At 37.5% G+C, this 18625-nt stretch overlaps 1 protein-coding gene across 1 annotated transcript; it reads right to left on the bottom strand.

Moving 5' to 3' along the window:
* Positions 1-194: 194 nt before the first annotated feature.
* On the bottom strand, positions 195-18317 carry LOC134748254 (protein phosphatase 1B). Its single transcript, XM_063682989.1, has 5 exons — positions 17155-18317; positions 15167-15284; positions 5786-5912; positions 757-5431; positions 195-721 (listed from the first exon to the last, which is right to left on the bottom strand). Exons 1-4 carry the CDS (start codon positions 17965-17967, stop codon positions 5323-5325), a joined length of 1167 nt encoding a protein of 388 aa, XP_063539059.1. The 5' UTR covers positions 17968-18317; the 3' UTR covers positions 195-721; positions 757-5322.
* Between the last annotated feature and the right edge of the window lie 308 nt (positions 18318-18625).

The following is an 18625-nucleotide window of genomic DNA, read 5'->3' as shown; positions in this document are numbered from 1 at the left end:
CCGAAGGTTCCGTACTTTTTAGTATTTGTTGTTATAGCGGCAACAGAAAAACATCTGTGAATTCAACTGAGATTTTCACAGAGATACAGCCTGGTGACGTGATGACAGACAGACGGACAGCGGAGTTTTAGTAATAGGGTTCCGTTTTTACCCTAAAAAGGGACGCCAGTATGTATAAAATCAAAATAGACGTGTAAATGTAGGTACATATTTTATTATTGATCAAGCGTCTACTAGGTTCTAACGAGACAATCCGTAAGACTTTCGACAGAAAGCCAAAGTATAATTAAAATGAAAAGAAAAACTATCAAACGTGAACTTCGTTTCTGTGTAGAGTTCCGTACCTAAAAAAAAGAATATAATATTACTCTGGTACATTAGTAACCGAAATAACTTTCCCGAGACATTACTATAATTGTACTTTGCCGTATTTACAAATGCATCTAGTTTTTGTGTGAAAAATATATTTTTTACATTAAGATACGGAATCCTGTTTATCATGGACATAACATTCATTCCGATGAAACCAATATCTGGTCTTATTCACAAGAGAAAAAAAGTTATGTTAATAGCACTACGTTATTTTCAGTTTTATGTAAAAAGAAATATTAAAATAAATATATTTCCTACAACATTGGATCGGGGACAGGTAAGTTAAAACAAGTATATTTTTGATGGAAGCAAAAATTTTATTCCTGATCCTATGATCCTAGGTCTATACCTAGGCTATATTATATATATAATTTGGCTATTAACTAACCACATTATAAAGCGACTAAGAGACGCAAGTACCCGCTTTGAATAAATAGGGACTGTTTAGCATTTGAATTTATAGGGACCCGCCCAGTACTTTAAGCGCTCCATAATACGGGTAAGCTGATACCCGTTCCTTAAGTACTAACCCCTTGAAGGGGTATCGATTATAAATTATAACGCTTATTCCATTTTCGTCTTTCTCTTCGTAAAAATAGAATAAAATATTGTTTATTTATGTTTAAAGTGAAGGACTGGAAGGAAGGTGTCTAGCGCGTTGACAGGACAGAGACAGATGTCATAATTTTTTGAATTAGGAAGGGGATACCCTTTCATTTTAGCGGTATCTCTGAAAGGGAAAACCCTAAGTCAAATGAACGGGTAAGCAATTCAAAGGGAAAGCCAATCGTTGGGATCAAACTCATTCATTAAACGACTAAGCCATTAATGCTTTTTCTGGGAAAGAGTGGACGGGTCCCTGATTTATACTTACTGCTGTAAATATAAGATAAGGATCCAATTTGAATTGACAAATCTAGAATTATTTGTATAAGAGCGTTTTCACAATGTCCGATCCAATATCGAAAGGAAGTAAAATGTCAGATTTGTGTTTCTCTGTATTTATATATACATTTAATAAATCATTATTACTAAAAAACGATAAAGAACGCAAAAAAGGTTGATTTAACGCCAATGGCACTCTCTTGCAGCTGTTTTTTTCATAGGCGCCTTCCGACATCCGATATCGGAAACGCGCTTCCGATAGATTCAGCCATGTCGGAGCCCCCCGTCAGCTGTCGGACGATAATTTTTGTTTGTGTGCGTATGTGTAGGCACATGTTTGTAGTAGTGTGCTTGATCGTTATTAATTAAAAATTAAGGTCGCCCAGGATCGAGCAAAGTGGAGAAAGGCAAGTAGGAAAGCGGACCCTGGCAAAGTCCGGGATAACGCTAGCAAGAAGAAGAAGTTGGGTGTGTTTGACTATATATGTTTTAATTATTAAATTTTAATCTTAGCTGTATGTCGCTCGATCATTGTCCCTAACATAAAAAAAAACACAATTTCCCCATCTTCTCGACTCTTGGCCTTTTATTTTCATGAATGTTGTTTTGAGTTAAATATATTGATTAAAACGTTTATAAATGGTTTATAACGTGTATCGCGAATTTATTTTGTTACCATTATTTCCGACGTTTCGACGCAGGTTTCACTGGTCATGGTCGCAAAGGTGTGTTAACAAATATTCAAATGTAAGTAAAGCCTGACCAGATATGACGCGCCATGTTGCGGAATTACACTGAAACAAATTTTTTCATACTATTCTGAACTGTCACCCTATACATGAGAATAACAGCGCCCTCTTGACAATGATCATATATTGGTCAGGCTTTAGTTTCACTTGGGTCATGTCGGACCGACACTATCGGAAGCATTTTATCGGATGTAGGATCCTACATCCGATATCGGATCGGACAATGTGAAAACGCTCTAACGTACGAAACACTTGCGTAGCTCAGCCCTTCTAGGTCTGTGGACCTAACAACATAACATAACCGAAATATAAAATTATGAGCCAATAAAATTTTGATCACAGCTTTTCGCTACCACCAATAATTATCTTGTAGTTAAAACACTAGGACACAGGATGCTTGCTGTTACGCGCTATGTTACTCAGTAACTATTAGCCCGTCAAACCAAAATTGAACGAACGTTAGTTATGTCATTTTCCAATCATAAATGAGTAAGGTCTAATTTGGTTTGAAAGACCAATTTTAATGGAAGTTTTTCAACTAGACATTTGACACACACAGCTCACAGGCAACGATTGGATTCACTTCTTAAGAAATACGTTTCAAAACAAGCGAAAAGACAATCACGTCGCAAGAACATTGTTCTCACACAGCAGCGGATATGTCTTCAGAAGTGGGATATAGTCTTTGTCAGCTGTGAGCGAGTGCGTACAACTTAGTATAGCGTGATAATTAGTACAGCATCTAAGCTTCGGTAGACACCGCCGCATATAAATTTGTTCCGTAAAACTATTTAGTTACACTCTAATGAACCTCTCGAACAGGTACAAAAGTATTTTCTCGATTTTCTCTTTTATTTACAAGAGGAAAAGAAATAAACTCTTTATCATAAAAAGACCGCTATTATTTTTTAAATTTGGTAACAGATTTATTATAATGATATATTAACATCGGCTCTCGTACTACATTTTTGACAGTTCACATTTTGTACGGTCATGGTGAATACCTAAACATCAAGAGTAACCAAATACATTTTATTAGTAATTTCCTAAGTACGAAGCGTTCGCAAAGCAATCCAAAGTTATCAAATAAAAAGGAAAAAACATTCTAGTGACGCATAATAAAAGAAAAATTTAAAAGCAATAATTAAATCTACAATTTTATTTCATAACACGATAGAAACTGAAGTACAGCTCCGTGGAAGATAACCCAAACACTATTACCCTAATTCCAAATCCCATAAGATAACACCTAAAATGACTTTAATATTTTGGACAATGACTATGTAATTGAAATACAGAAATTATATACAAAAAGCTAGTTTATTATGTTTTTTTATTGCGAATTTTATTTTAATACATTATTTTAATCGTTAAAAGATTTTAGGCTTTCGAATGAAAACAACTTGAAACAGTTATTGTTTTAAGATATTGGTATAAGAAATGATTCAGTTCGTCGTGCCAAATCATCCCGTAAACAATATCACGGACAACACAGAACAACAAGGTTTACAGAGAAATATGTGCAAACGGTTGTATACCTACGCATATATTACTCGAATCCATATTACACATCTAGTATTATGACATTTATGAATGGCCGAAAATATATAACACGAAAACGAGAACTAAACTACGAAATGAGGATGTAACGCGACTAAATAAAAATAAGAACGGTTTCGCTGGCTCCCTACCCGGTAAGGTGAAACGGAAATTTGTGCCACACATCAACATTTACATTCAGGTAAAACAATTAAATGAATCTGCTATGGAACGGCGAACGACAGACCTATTTATACACTAAACATTTAGAAGTAAACAAAAAATAATTTAGTCTATGACTTAAAGGTGCCGGTTCCACAACAGACGAGGGCTAGAGTATTACATAGCGTTACACATACGGAGAACCAGAGATACATAAGGTCTACGTAACGTTAAAAATGTGTAAATGTTCGTAAATTTAGTTTCGCAAAACATTATGTTAAGGTACTCTTGTCTTTTAGATGCTTGGTGACCATAGATATCCAGTTTCGTAGACCCGATGTCTCTGGATATTGTTTTTATTAGCATGTGTACTAAACCATGTTGAGACTGCCGCGCTAGACTACCACAGACAATCTTAACTCTATTAAACTATGGTCACACGTTGCAGGTTTTGTACAAAGCTCGCGAAAACAACGACAATCTCAAAAGAAATTCAGATAGCGTGGATTTTCATGTACAATTTGTAGAACAAAATCATACACTATCTTAGAATCCCCGAATAATTTTGGGCCAAAATATCTATGGCAACAGTTTCCATCTTTCTCAAGAGAATTGTAACCATTAGTGATTTAATCTCGATATTAGGTACACTCATATAATCTCCCGGTTTTATAAGCTTTTAGATAGATTTGATGAACTAGTACTGAAGTGAGATAGTGTGCAATTCTGTCTAACCGAGCCGCCCGAGAGGCTTGTGAAACAAATGTCTGAAATTGAGTGTCAAAAGTATGAAAAATGTAGATGACTTTTGCTACACATTACTCTCAGTCAGCCGCTTGAAATCATTTAGTATAATCGCATCGACTACCTTGATTGACATGTTCACAACAGACTAATCAATCTGAAATATATAAATCATACACATTGACTTCGGTACGTGCAAATAAAAGCTGGAGTTAGAAATTACGGTGACAAACATAGATATCGACTTACAAACGAATTCTGCGTAATTTTGAACTCCACACTCCATTTGCATTCAAATAATATGCGTACAACTGGAGACAACTTAATAATTGTGTAAATAAGTCTAATCGGGATACGAGCGACAGAATCCTTTTGGCTTTGGTTGATTGATTAAAATGTATTTTGAATTCCCAGATACTGAATTCACATTTCATGCGTTGTTATATTTTGAAATTAAAATTGCATCATCTTATTTGATGTTCGTGACGGTAAGATGGTGACGTATTTTTAAGGAGTACCTATGAAAAATTACATGTCATAAAAATGACATTAACAATATGAACTCTTCCCAATAGTTTCTAATATTGTCTTTCCAACCATTGCTGTCACTAAAACAAGACATGAAGTTCCAAACTTCTTACTTTCCACGTCTTTATTTTCCAAATTGCTGCCTTGTTTTAGTGAAGGAAATGATGGGTCAGACTATATTGGTACACCCAACCGCAAATTTGCATTTATTATGAACGAAATCAATCATAATATGTCCATGCAATTTTGCAGCTCGCTGCACATTTGACATTTTGAAACGTCAATTAAGTCTGGAAACAAAAATGAGTCTCAGTCAATCGGGTGGTCGATGCGAGATGCGTGCTTAGTTGGCGCCGAACGCGTCCGTGAGCTCGGGCTGGCAGTCGAACGTCTCGGAGCTGTCCGCGTGCTCCGGGTAGAACTCCCGGTATATCTTGTCCAGGAGCGATTGCCTGAAACGACAGTTGTGTTTCAGAAATCTCTTACACACAGGCCAGAGAAAATTAAATCTTACGACTAGTACTCAATAATAAACTCACTTGGCAACCAGGCCCCTGCTGGGGGGAAGGCCAGGGATGTTCTCCCGGGCGAGCTGTTTCAGGACCCATGAGAGGTGGCACTCCGTGTCCTCGCTACTATAGGCCCTCTGATCTGACTACACAATAATGAACTCACTTGGCAACCAGACCCCTGCCGGGCGGAAGGCCGGGGATCTTCCCTCGGGCGAGCTGTTTCAGGACCCACGAGAGGTGGCACACTGTGTCCTCGCTACTGTAGGCCCTCTGACTACACAATAATAAACTCACTTGGCAGCCAGGCCTCCGCCGGGGGGAAGGCCAGGGATGTTCTCCCGGGCGAGCTGTTTCAAGACCCACGAGAAGTGGCACGCCGTGTCCTCGCGCTCCTCGCTGCCGAAGCTATTCTCGATCAAGGCTGGAAAAGAACAATTAGTTATTCTTCAAAACTTTGTCTGAGTAGAATCTTTCTAGTCTGTTGTAATTCGACTGTCACTACCTAACAATATTTCATTGCATTAACCTGTTACAAAAAAAACATGACTGAGCCATTCGGCCAATGAGCTACAGCATTTTGTATCTATAGAGTTATACACGGTGGCCAAAAAATAAGTGCATTCCCGTTGCCAGGGAGGTTTTGGGATTATACTGAGCAACTTTTCTTATGGGACCAACCCCGAAATTGCGAAAAAATTTGGCTGTTTCATACATTTTGGCTGGTCCATTTTCGTGATTGGTCCCATGGTAAACGTTACTCAGTATAATCCCAAAACCTCCATGGCAACGGAAATGTACTTATTTTTTAGCCACCCTGTATATGGTCGAACAACAGAGTCGTCCAAAACATGTAATTGTTTTTTGTTTAGGTACCTACATTAAGATCCAAATGGAATAGAATAGATAAAGATTTAATTTAAAGAATTAAGATTTTAAAATATTTAGATAAGCAACAGACTAAAAATTCCAATAAAAAAAGTAATGGCAGGTAAAACATTTTTGTAGTCGTTTTATCCGAATATTTAACGGTTAAATAATATACATATAAAGAAACATCGGAATACGACAACGGCATATCATTGAAAACGGTTACATACAAATATGGCACAGAGTAGTTTTTATAGCGTAACAGCCAGAGCGCAAAAAAGCGGTTACGTTATTTTTAGCTGCCATCCAGTTATAACTTGGATACTTCGTAGTCAACTAAAAATGGGTCACCGTTAAGGTGTCACTAATAAAGAAGTTTATTTGTGAACGAAATTTGTTCAAATGACGATAGATATTAATAGGCTTGGTGACATTTTTGTGTGGATCAAATGACTATATGGAACCGATTGCATAAAAGCAATACTTACCTAAGTCACAACTCCCAAATTAAAAGTAGTAGGTTAAAATGATAAGTAGACGCTGGACGTTTCTACCGTCCATCAATAATGCTTCATACTAAATAGACAGAGGTCCTATCTTTACTTAAGAGTATAAGTTCTTCTACCGTTATTACAGTAACACTAACATCAGATTCTTAATCCCTATAGAGCCTAGGAGGTATAGTACGCGGGTTGCGGGTTGTCGTTTCTACATTGCGAAGAAAGCTGTCATATGTGTCATCGACCAACAAACAGAACAGAATATATAATGGAAAACTTCATAAGATAACCGGTCTAATCCCAACAAGGCCCGATTGGGTTGAGTTTCAATCGTATCTTTTGCGCCTTGACTTGACGCGTGGCACCGGGTTTGAGGTACCCAAAGGGTAAACAGTCCACTCCACTGTCCGTCTGTCTTTAAAATCTGTCGGGTCTTACCAGCCCACGGTGTATAAAATGGATATACCCAGATATATGGATTTGATTTTACTCGTCACGCATCCGGTGGTGTTGCGCTGGCGTTTCGATAGTGTTTCTTCGGCTTTATACCGGCAATTTTCGCAACTTGTCATTCACCTATAACGAATACCATCAAATACCTAGTTTTTGCAGGGGTTAAACTGCCGAGGCATAGCTCGGATAAAATAAAGTAACTACGTTTTGTCGTTATCGCAGTCGATTAAAATGGCGACGTAACCTATTTTTATCACTTCTGCCTTGAACTTGGCTCCAACGGTTACGTGAATGCCACAGCAGTAAAAAGTGCCTATTGCGTGAGGACAGTCGCCTCAAAAAAGAAATAATACATTCAACGAAGGAACCGTACGACCGCGGTTACATAATACTTTGAACGAAAGAACACAGGACGTTTGTAAAGTTATGATTTTATGACAAACGTTTGGCGTAGACGCAAGGTTTAACAAAAGCATAGATCTGCCATTTGACCTTCCAAACTAGAATAGGATATGCAAGCATCATGCTGTCGTGGCTTCGCGAGATTAAAATGCGCTCGGTGCACATAGGGGGCCCGCAGGTCTTTTCGCGTCGCGTTTCAATAGGCTTTATGACTGAGCTAACGCAGCGTTCTACGTAGGCGAACAACACGCGAATGCGAAGCGAAGCGATGCGGCGCGGGGTGAATCAATCCTTTGATAGCTATTTGTTCGCTCACGTAAGACGCTGTTGTAAGCTATCTATATCTATAAGAAGACTATAGATTATTAAGAGGGAAGTATATTACGTACTCGACCATACAAAAAGAGAAAATGTTTTACCACTTCTAAATATTTTCCATTCTCTATGATTATTTTGTAAGTAATTTTTAAGTAGGTCAAACAGGTGACAAGACGAACAAACTGGATTATGATCGCACGCACTAGGCTTCCTAAACTTTACTGTAATCTGTGGCGCCACTGTCTACGCGGCTCCGCCGTTCCCCGCCTTATCGTGACCGAGAAAATTAGTTCAGCGTTCATCCACTGTCTATGCCAACTTGGCAGAAAACTATGGCCGTATCAATGGTATTCAAGACGCACACGGACACTACACAGCGCACGTAGCACACGCTCATTGCCTTAACCCTTTTTTAAACCTAACCTAATCTTAGGTTTTAATTTAAAAAAAAACGAATTCGAAAATTGATCTAACTAGAGGGCTAGGATTAAAGCAATGAAACCATGGCTTTTATTGCAAACAATTTAATTTTAGTAAACAATTCCGTATTAACATTTTTTAGTAATTTTAATTAGCACACACGAACCTTAATTTAGAATTTCAAGATTTGTATAAATAGGCAAGGTCGAAAGTTTACATATCGTATCACAATATCGTAGATTTTAAGAAAAAAATTGTCAAATATGCTGTTAATTAACTTAGTTTTTTAAGAATTTTAAAAGTTGCTACCTATGATGACCAAGATGAGTATAATATTGCTAGAAAGAAAATTCAACTAGAATAACAAATATTTAGCGTAATTTTATCTACATTTTCTATGGGGAAGAATATCAGAAAACATTGTTTAGTGACATTGTAATATTTTATTTGTGTTTTGTATTTTCTTTTAATTCCACATGCTACACTAAGCTAAAATAAACCCTTTATATGTATTACCTACACAACATTAAATAAATAACAATAAATATTAAAATAATCACATTCATAAATAATTATGGTAACTGAACTAATAATAATTTGATTATTATTACTCATTAATCTCATTATATACATACAATTTTTGAACATTGGTGGGTAGGGGATAGGGGTATATAACAGTGTTACATAGAAAGCTGACAGTTTCTAGGGCTCTAATAAAAGTCACAAATTATTTGACAGTAATATAAACTGCCATTATACCTACATGTCCTTTTTACTGAGCACCAAACTCAATATAGTTTATTCCACTTGAATCTTATAACAAAGTTAACCCCATGTTTCAGTCATTTGGCAAATGGAATGAGGTATTAGTATGAATTTTCTCAGATGATTTTTTCGGGCTCGGGCCCTAATCTGTTAAACAAAAGCCTTTGTTTATTTTAAGAGCGGTCTTCAGCACGTGCCAAATCAGCCATCTCGTTTAAAAAGCAACTATCGCGATAGTGTTAAGGTACAAATTTATGTGACAGCTCATTCAGAAAACAATCAGGGTGGTATTTTCTTTGAAGATAACAAAACGTGTTATCTCCGGAATGGGCTGTTTTATGAATTTGAACCATATTTTTCAACGGGCTTGTTCCCGTTACTTATGCCGGGGGTAGCAGTAAGCAGTGTAACCACTGCATAAAGGAAACAATACCTTTTGTTTAACAGATTAGGACCCGAGCCCGCAAATATCATCTGAGATAATTCATACTATACAACATTTCGAATCTGCGGAATTATGTAATTGGCCGAAAGACTGAGCCACGTCGTTTTTGTGGATAGAGTCCAATTCATAAACAACATCGACTTTTAGGGACTTCCCTGTTCGTTATCACCAAGTACCTAAGTCTATCAACTTTATATAATTAATAGAAGATAAAAAAATCCGACTTCTACTATAGTTGGTGGAACCAACCACCTAACAGCATAGAGTAACTTATACTAGAGCGGTACTGTCATAGTAAATTTTGTAACCCCAGTAAATTCACTGCCATCTGTCGACACACTTTAAGACTAAAAATGAAGATTTATAAAAATACGATAGAATGTATTTAAATATAGATAAATGATTTTTTTTATTTGCATTAATTATTTTTATAATTTAGACCCATGTTCTTTCACTGTTATGCGTTAAAATTGTTAAATAACAAACGAAACCGTCAACGCCATCTATTCGACTGTAGGCCAAAACTAGTAGCGCCCTCTCAACGAGAATCAAATTTTCTTGATTTACGAGGCACGTTTTTTCCTTAGACTGTATCTATCTATTACGGAGTTATATCTATCTTTGCTAACAGTAACTTATCCTGGTAACAGGTGGGAATATCTCAATTTTTAGTCTGTAAAATTCTGATCGATGTTAAGGTACACTCGCCAATCTCGCCATCAATATCGGAGCGGCCAAGGCGCTAACAAATATCGGAACACGCATCTAATGTCAAGGCGTTTAAAGTGCTTGTTCACATATTTTTGAGCACCTCGGCCGCTCCAATATATCTGATGGCGACTGTATACACGAGAGCCGCGAAGCACCGGTGCATGCAAATTTATGGCATCGTGACATGACTCGCAAGGAGGTCGTATATTTATAAAATATTGCACGGGCCCCTTCTACATCACGAACACGAACAAAGTAGGTATCAAAGTAGTTCGATTCATAAATAATATTTATCAAAACCTTAGGTGTATCGAATCGTCCAACGTTTTCGTAGAAATATGTGTAAAAAAACCGGCCAAGTGCGAGTCGGACTCGCCCACCGATGGTTCCGTACTTTCTAGTATTTGTCGTTATAGCGGCAACAGAAATACATTACATACAACGTGAAAAAAAAAAAAAAAAATTGTCTAGCTATCACGGTCATGAGATACAGCCTGGTGACAGACAAACAGACGGACAGCGGAGTCTTAGTAATAGGGTCCCGTTTTTACCCTTTGGGTACGGAACACCAAAAAACCTGCAGTTTATGCGGGACAAAGAACACAACAAATAAAAAAATATATATATTATAATGTAAAACAATGTTCATAGATTTCGATTGATTAGAAAATATTCTTATTAAATTTGTAAAAAGATATTACTTAGAACTAACAATAATTTAAGTCAATATTTTAGTGTCTTTTTTATTTGTACAGTCGCCATCAGATATATCGGAGCGGCCAAGGCGCTCACAAATATCTGAACACGCCTCTATTGTCAAGGCGTTAGAGTGCGTGTTCAGATATTTTTGAGCACCTCGGCCGCTCCGATATATCTGATGGCGACTGTACTACTATAACTATAACACAGATGTCGATGCCTAGCAAAATAGTGCATATCGTATATTTGAATACTCGCTTCTTTATTATAACATTTTCACATTTTTTTGGAAGAAGTCCACCAAGATGTTGAAATAGTTCAACAGTTCACCAAAGTTCGGATTAAAATCCCGAATATCGGTAAATTTTTATAGTATCATCAATTGCTGTTGAAACCCTAGTGAGAAGGAGGCTTTACACGGCAGTATTCGTAGTACAACTTACACCTAGCATAAATCTAGGTGTAAGTTTTTCTGGATCATTGGCATTACAGTATTAAAACTGAAAAGCAAAACATAATAAACCTTTTTTATTTAACCGTGATTTAACCTTAATAACTAAGTTCTTAAACTAATGTAAGTATAAGTATACCTCAGTAATGTTGAGTCGCCAATCAATCAAGTTCTTCATTTTCCGGCGAAGGCACAGCGAAGGGGCGCTGCGCCGCCTTCGCGCATCATGCTTTACGTAATTAATTAATTTGCTTGTTTGGCGCCGACTCAAAATTACTTAGGTATACTAATATAGTTACATTAATTTAAGAACTTAGTTATTAAGGTTTATTTTTGCTTTAAAGAGTATAAGACTATAAAGGTAAGTATTTAAATTAAGAATCGTTAATTTTTATCATAATTAATAAAAAAACTAAGACCTGGCTTGTGTCTGTGGCTTTAAAAAATATTTACCGTTTCCCATGTCAGTCTTATATTTCCGATCGCTTGTGTAAGACTGTAAGGTAGGACCCTTTAGGTTCATATGAACTTGTTGGTATACCAACCACAATAACGTCTTCCGTTCAATGAATTTGTTACGTCTTTATAATTCAGTTAGCCTGTTATATTTGAATTGGACTAAATTGATCTGTAACGTAGCAAAGAAATATGGTAAAACTGTTATTGATGTACTTCTACATAATATTATTTTCTGTATCAATATTCTATCAATTCCAAAATCTACTTCTAGAGTCCGTCTAAGCTAACTTTGCCCAAAGTGTGGGCTGTCAGTCCGTCTACGCTAACTTTGCACAATGTATGGGCTGTCATTATAATCGTCATGTTTTCATAGAAATTTGACATTAATGATGACATTGTTACACTTTGTCATTGCTAATGGCATGCAGAGTTAGCTTGGCCCCGACTCTAGAACTCTATTACGATAAAAAATTATTAATTCCAGACTACGAAAAACAACTGTGTATCGTGTGTACGACGCCGGGGCGGGTCCTAGTTAAAAAAACCGGCCAAGTGCGAGTCGGACTCGCGCACTGAGGGTTCCGTACTTTTTAGTATTTGTTGTTATAGCGGCAACAGAAAAACATCATCTGTGAAAATTTCAAATGTCAAGCTATCACGGTTAATGAGATACAGCCTGGTGACAGACAGACAGACGGACAGGGGAGTCTTAGTAATAGGGTCTCGTTTTTACCCTTTGGGTACGGAACCCTAAAAATATGACAGCATTAAGTAAAAATGTATTCAAGACCTTATATTATACCGTTGTAATAAGGGTGTGGTTACTATATTTAATTTGTACACGTTTAATCTTGGTAATAGAAAGTTGACGAACTAACCATATGTACTTACACAAGTGTTAAACTGAAGAGTTAACTCCACAGACCACACTCCATTTCTGTGGTTAACTCGGATATGTTTTCAGTAATTATTGGAAATTATATTATTATAATGATATTATAAAAAAAATCTTAGTACTACTTTGGCACAATTTATTACATTATTGCTTCAGTTAATTTAATGCAGGTACTTATGGATACTTTCCAACCTATCATGTCAATCATTTTGTGATTTTAATTTTATATTTATCTAATTTACAAAATGAACATTTTGGTAGACCAGAGTGCCTGCCGCCAACTTTGTGGCTTTTGTAGTCGTTAAATTTTTTTGGTCCCATACAAGCTGTTGATCCTGAATAGGAATGGGATCGATTGGCATCACAAGCCTTCTTGAGCTTACCGTGGGACTTAGTCAATTTGTGTAAGAATGTCCCTATAATATTTATTTATTATTTTGTTCTCGCACGTCTGTTGAGCAGTTTTATGTAAATTTTCAGAAATTGGGTTAATGTGTTATATTTATATTGTAAGTCATTAGCAGTGCCGGAAACGCTGATTTTGAAATTACGTTAAAGAACTCACATTGTTAATTCGGCCGACGTCGAAGATTATTATGTATACAATTGTAGCCTTATAATAATGGAATAAAGTGTAAAACTGTACACATATTGGACAATATACATGCACCGAAATCTCTCGAGACTATCGATTGCACATGTCATATAAAAGGCGCTTTATAGCAGCTAAAATGACTCGATATGTTCGACCCAGATACGTGAACCGTTGCCCTACAAGACGACCTTGAACTGAATTACATACGTTTACTTAAAACGCAAGAATAAAGTAGTAGGTGATCTTAATCTTTATAGATTCTAAAATACGTATGCCTAAAATGAGATTGCGGAGGAAATATGTAGGCACAATTGACACTTTACTATTTGAGCCGACGCGGCGCGGCGAGCGTGATGGGCACCTTTACACTTAGAGGGACGTAGAGTGATTACATTAAGTAGTTTTATTTTTATTTTTTTGCTGATTGCTGCTGATAGAAATTGATTTTAATATTATTATTTTGATGACATTTATTTTGAATGGAGAATATTTATTTCATATCTCCATTTTTAATTGATTTTTACTTAACTTCATTTTGTGTTTCTTTCAACAGAACAGACTGAATACCAGGCGTTACGCGAGTCTTTTGAGTTTCAATTGGAAGAACTGAAGTAGATTTTACGCGACTGCGCCTAAAAAGCTTCCGAGTCTTTTAAGTCTCGAGTCGGAGTCCTTTATTCAGAATCAGATCTTTTTTTTTATTAAGTCTTTTAAGCGCAACTTAAAAGGACTCGAACCTTCGGATAAAGGCTTCGTCAATTTTTTTGTAGGTTATATAAATGAACAATAAGGTGAATAGGCGTTAATGAATGATGTGTACTGTACCTAACCTGATCATGAATTTCGTATGGAGACAATGCTTTTAAGATTTTTTTTACATAATTTAAGAGTTATCTTTAAAGGACTCAAGTTTTTACAACTCAGGTCTCAATAAGATCTCAAGTTTCTAGAGTGTTTTAAAAACTGAGTCGAGTCTTAAAGCAGAAGACTCAAAGGACTTGTGTCTTAACCAACACTGGCGCTTCCCAGATAACCTCACCTAAGCAAACACAGCTAAGGCATTATCCACACTAAACACCACGCTCCGACGCGTTGAGAAAAAAAAAGTCATCCCGTGCGCGGTCGCGTCATCAATGATTGCATTGCAGTATGTGTGGTTCCAAATTATACTATTATAGAATTACTGGGAAGTATCACATGTAGCTTAAGCTACCTCCTGGCATCACTGGACTCCTTACACTCCTGCCGGTGTTTGTAGGTACACGCACGCAGGAAGGGGTGGCAATACCCTATTAGCCGCTGCCTCATCGTCGTAGCTTATAAAACTAATAAGGAGATACAAGGTACATCCCAGGGACTATAAGATTAGTACTAGCGTGCTGCTCAGATAACCTATAAACCTAAGCAAACACAGCTAAGGCAGTTCCCAGTGTCTTCCGGCGCGCGTCCTCGACGATTGCATTGCAAAATGACCGAACATTTAAAATGTTCAGTATTAATGGGAAGTATCACATGTAACCTTAAGCTAGTAGGGTTGCCATGAGTTAGGATTTCCCCTGACATGTCTGACATGAGGATTTTTGGAGATATTTAATTTTTTCATATGGCAACCCTACCCCCTGGCATCGTTGGACTCCCTACACTCCTGCCCCCGGTGCTTGTGGGTACACGCATGCAGTAACGAGTGGTAACAACCTGTCAGCCGCTTCCGGAGCGTCTCGTCGAGTTCGCGGTCGGCGCGCTGGGCCTCCGCGCTGGGCTTGGGAGCCGCGGGGAATGTCACCAGCACGATGCTCATGTTGTCTTTGCTGCCCTGTAATGTTTGATGGTGGTTAGTGTTTGTAAGTATTCTTTGTTGTTTTTGTTAATTTACGCTTAAAATAATACTTCCACACTCTATCTATGCTATCGAACACGGTGCAGTGTTAGCTAAAACGGGCTCCAGTACCTTTGTAGGTACAAATGCTTGTTTTGAAAAATATACACTAAAACAAACCAAACATGTATTCATTTTTTTCCTTTAGATTCTTACGTAATATAACTAATATAGGGGGGAGGGGGTCAGTCTTTTCTTACATAGGAAGGGGGTCAAACCCTGCCAAAATTCGTCTTACGTAATAAATGAATGGCGCCTAATTGAATTTTAATTTTGTCATGGTAATAAATATGCTGATAATAATCTAATATTCTAATCCAACAGTCAGTATCTGTATGATCTACCAGGACAAATAAGATATCAGTACAGTACAGCCATCAAATGATATTATTTGTCTTTTAATTTGTTTCCTATTGTTTTATCTCTATACCTACTTGGTCAGTCATGACTAAACAGTAATTTACATTGTTTGGTTATTGTTTACCTGAGGCTGTTAATTTACGCCTCGGATGCAGGTTGTTATTATATAATTATGGATGAGTAATACATAACCGAGACTATAGTAATAGCACTACTCATGAGACATTTAAGAAAAAAACTTGGAGTATTATTTATATTTCACTGAAACCTGTAAATTTTCTACCACTTTCTAGTCTATTTGGCACCACTGAAGACACTGCAGCACAGCCCAAGTCTCGACCGAATCGAAAGCCTTCTAGTTCACAAACGCTAAGCATAATGACTATTTTTTGTACCTATATTCATTAAAATTCTAAATCTCCTAACATACTTTTATTTTTATTTAGCTTTATCCCACATTAGTGGTCCCCAAGGGTATAAGCCTCCTCCATCTGTCTCCACCTCTCTTTGTCGGTGGCAACATCCGTCCATTTTTTTCCCGCAGCCTGTACAATGTCATCTGCCCATCTTTTTCTTTGCCTTCCCGCTCTTCTCTTTCCAGCTGGGCCTGGCCATTTTGTTACATGACCTGCCCACCTCCACTTTTGTTTCAGACTAAACTGCAGGGCATCTGTTATCTTTGTTCTCTTGCGGATGTCTATATTTCTTGTTTTTTTTTTTTTTTTTTTTCTAACATACTTAGCATGATGTAATAATTTAACTCATAAATAGATGCTTGATGATTTCAATCCCAAAACAGTGTGGCCATGGTCTCAATTTACGTTGTTCCTGATCTACATTACCTATGAAAGGATTAGTACTTCCTTGCATCTATAAACAAGACACTTAGTGCAACTTGTAATTAACCATACTTTGTACCAGGACTTTCAGCCCAGTGCTGCAGTGAGCGTGTTACCTTCATACTTATTTGTCATATTAATTCAAAAGAACCATTAGTCATAAACAACTAGGAACATGCTCAGATCCCAATCTTATCCAAAACAATGCTGCATTATAGTTATGAAATCAGGAAATAGAAGCTAATGCCAAGAATGTTGATGAGTGTAAAAAAACTTAGGAAGTAAAATACAATTTTACCACAAGGTCTAAGCGTGTAATGATTCAAGCATTTAGTTGTAGTAGTAGTAAAACTCTTTATTGTACAAATATACATATTATAAATTACATGGTACAAATAATAAGATGTACAAAGGCGAACTTATCGCTTTAGCTGTTTGTTCCCAAAATAACACATCATGGATTACCAAATTTAAAGAATATTACAGAATTTGAACAATTGGAATGCATATATCTGTTGTTTAAAAATGGTATTTTGAGAATAAATGACTTGAGTGGCACATCATTAACTTAATGAAAGCTAAAAAGGCAACAACATGGTTATATTTACCTTATAAAGACAGGTATCAATGACCTGATTGGTCACAGCCACCAGGTCGTCCGTCAACTGCAGCAGTGAGTGCACGTAGGCACAGAGAGCCTCATTAGTCATCACATCCCAAACTCCATCACATGCAAGCACTAGAAACTCATCCTCCCCTTCTGAGCGCTCATGAGTTGACACCTCTGGCTCTGGGGACACTAGCTGCTCACACGGACCCCGGTCCAGCACCTTCTTGTATTCATAATCACCCAACGCTCGTGATACAGCTAAGCTGCCGTTTACACGCTGGATCATTACTGAACCACCAGCTTGAACTATGCGAGACTTCTCAGATGGAAGCTCTGGCTTGTGATCTCGCGTAGCAAATATAGGTTGACCGTTGCGCGCGAGTACAGCGCGTGAATCGCCGCAATTCGCTATGTATATTTGTTTAGGTGACACGAACGCGCACACGGCGGTGGAGCCCGACTTCTCCTCACCGTTCGATAGCTCGGGAAGCTCGCGCATCTTCTTATCTAGATCCAGGAAACCGGCCCGGATCGCCTCCGCGATCTCCTCGCGCCGAAACTCGTCCGTCTGTAGGATACATTCCAGCAGGTTGTCGGCGCAGTGTGCTGACACTCGCGCGCCCGCGTGACCGTCGAACACCGCGAAGTAGCTCCAGTCTGACAGAGTTCCGTTTAGAGTGCACTGCGCGTGGTGGGCATCTTCCATCTCCACGCGCCAACCTTGCATCGACGCCACGCCATAGCGAAGACAGTTTCCTTCCCCATTCTCGTTATATTTCTTAGTCTCGGGCTTGTTCAAAAACGCCCCCATACTGAGTCCTCTCTCTGATTACTTAAGTTGTTATTCGCACATAGTTTCCACACCATCAGGCACTCGCAAAGCGAACGTCGCGACCGATAACGTAAAAGGGAAGCATCACTGGAACACTGGAAGTACGATACGATCTCACGGTAGGAGCACGTCAGACGGTCGAGCTGTTGCACTGCTCGCGCAGTCTTCACAACCCGGATTTTTTCAAGTCAGCTGCTTGTAGAAGCGTATTATTACGCGCTGATGCTGCTTTGATAACAAATTCCTTGCGATTTTGGATTAAATCGTAAAACGAAAAAGCAACTCAAAAGAATGAATGGCGGACATAAATAGTAATTGTCTATGATTTATTTTTTTAATTTCATTAATTAAGCTTGTCTCTGGCTTTTATTTCATTAAAATCGCATTCAATGGAGTATAAACGAATGTATATTAAACGAAAAGTTATAAAATTTATAAATAATTTTAAATATGTATTTCCGAATTTATTTGATATAAGATTTTCATAGTTTACTTTTGTATGAGAATAATCACCTAATGTAATAACTAAAAGTAAAAAAAATAAGATGATTACAATCAAAATAAACAGTTAAACACTAAATTTAAATATTATTTTGATCTACATAACAATTTACTGTGCAAATAAATACTTATAATT

Source organism: Cydia strobilella, chromosome 16 (genome assembly GCF_947568885.1).
Source record: "Cydia strobilella chromosome 16, ilCydStro3.1, whole genome shotgun sequence".
Taxonomy (NCBI): domain Eukaryota; kingdom Metazoa; phylum Arthropoda; class Insecta; order Lepidoptera; family Tortricidae; genus Cydia; species Cydia strobilella.
Note: the sequence above shows the minus strand (reverse complement) of the source record. Positions and strands in the feature narration are given on the sequence as shown.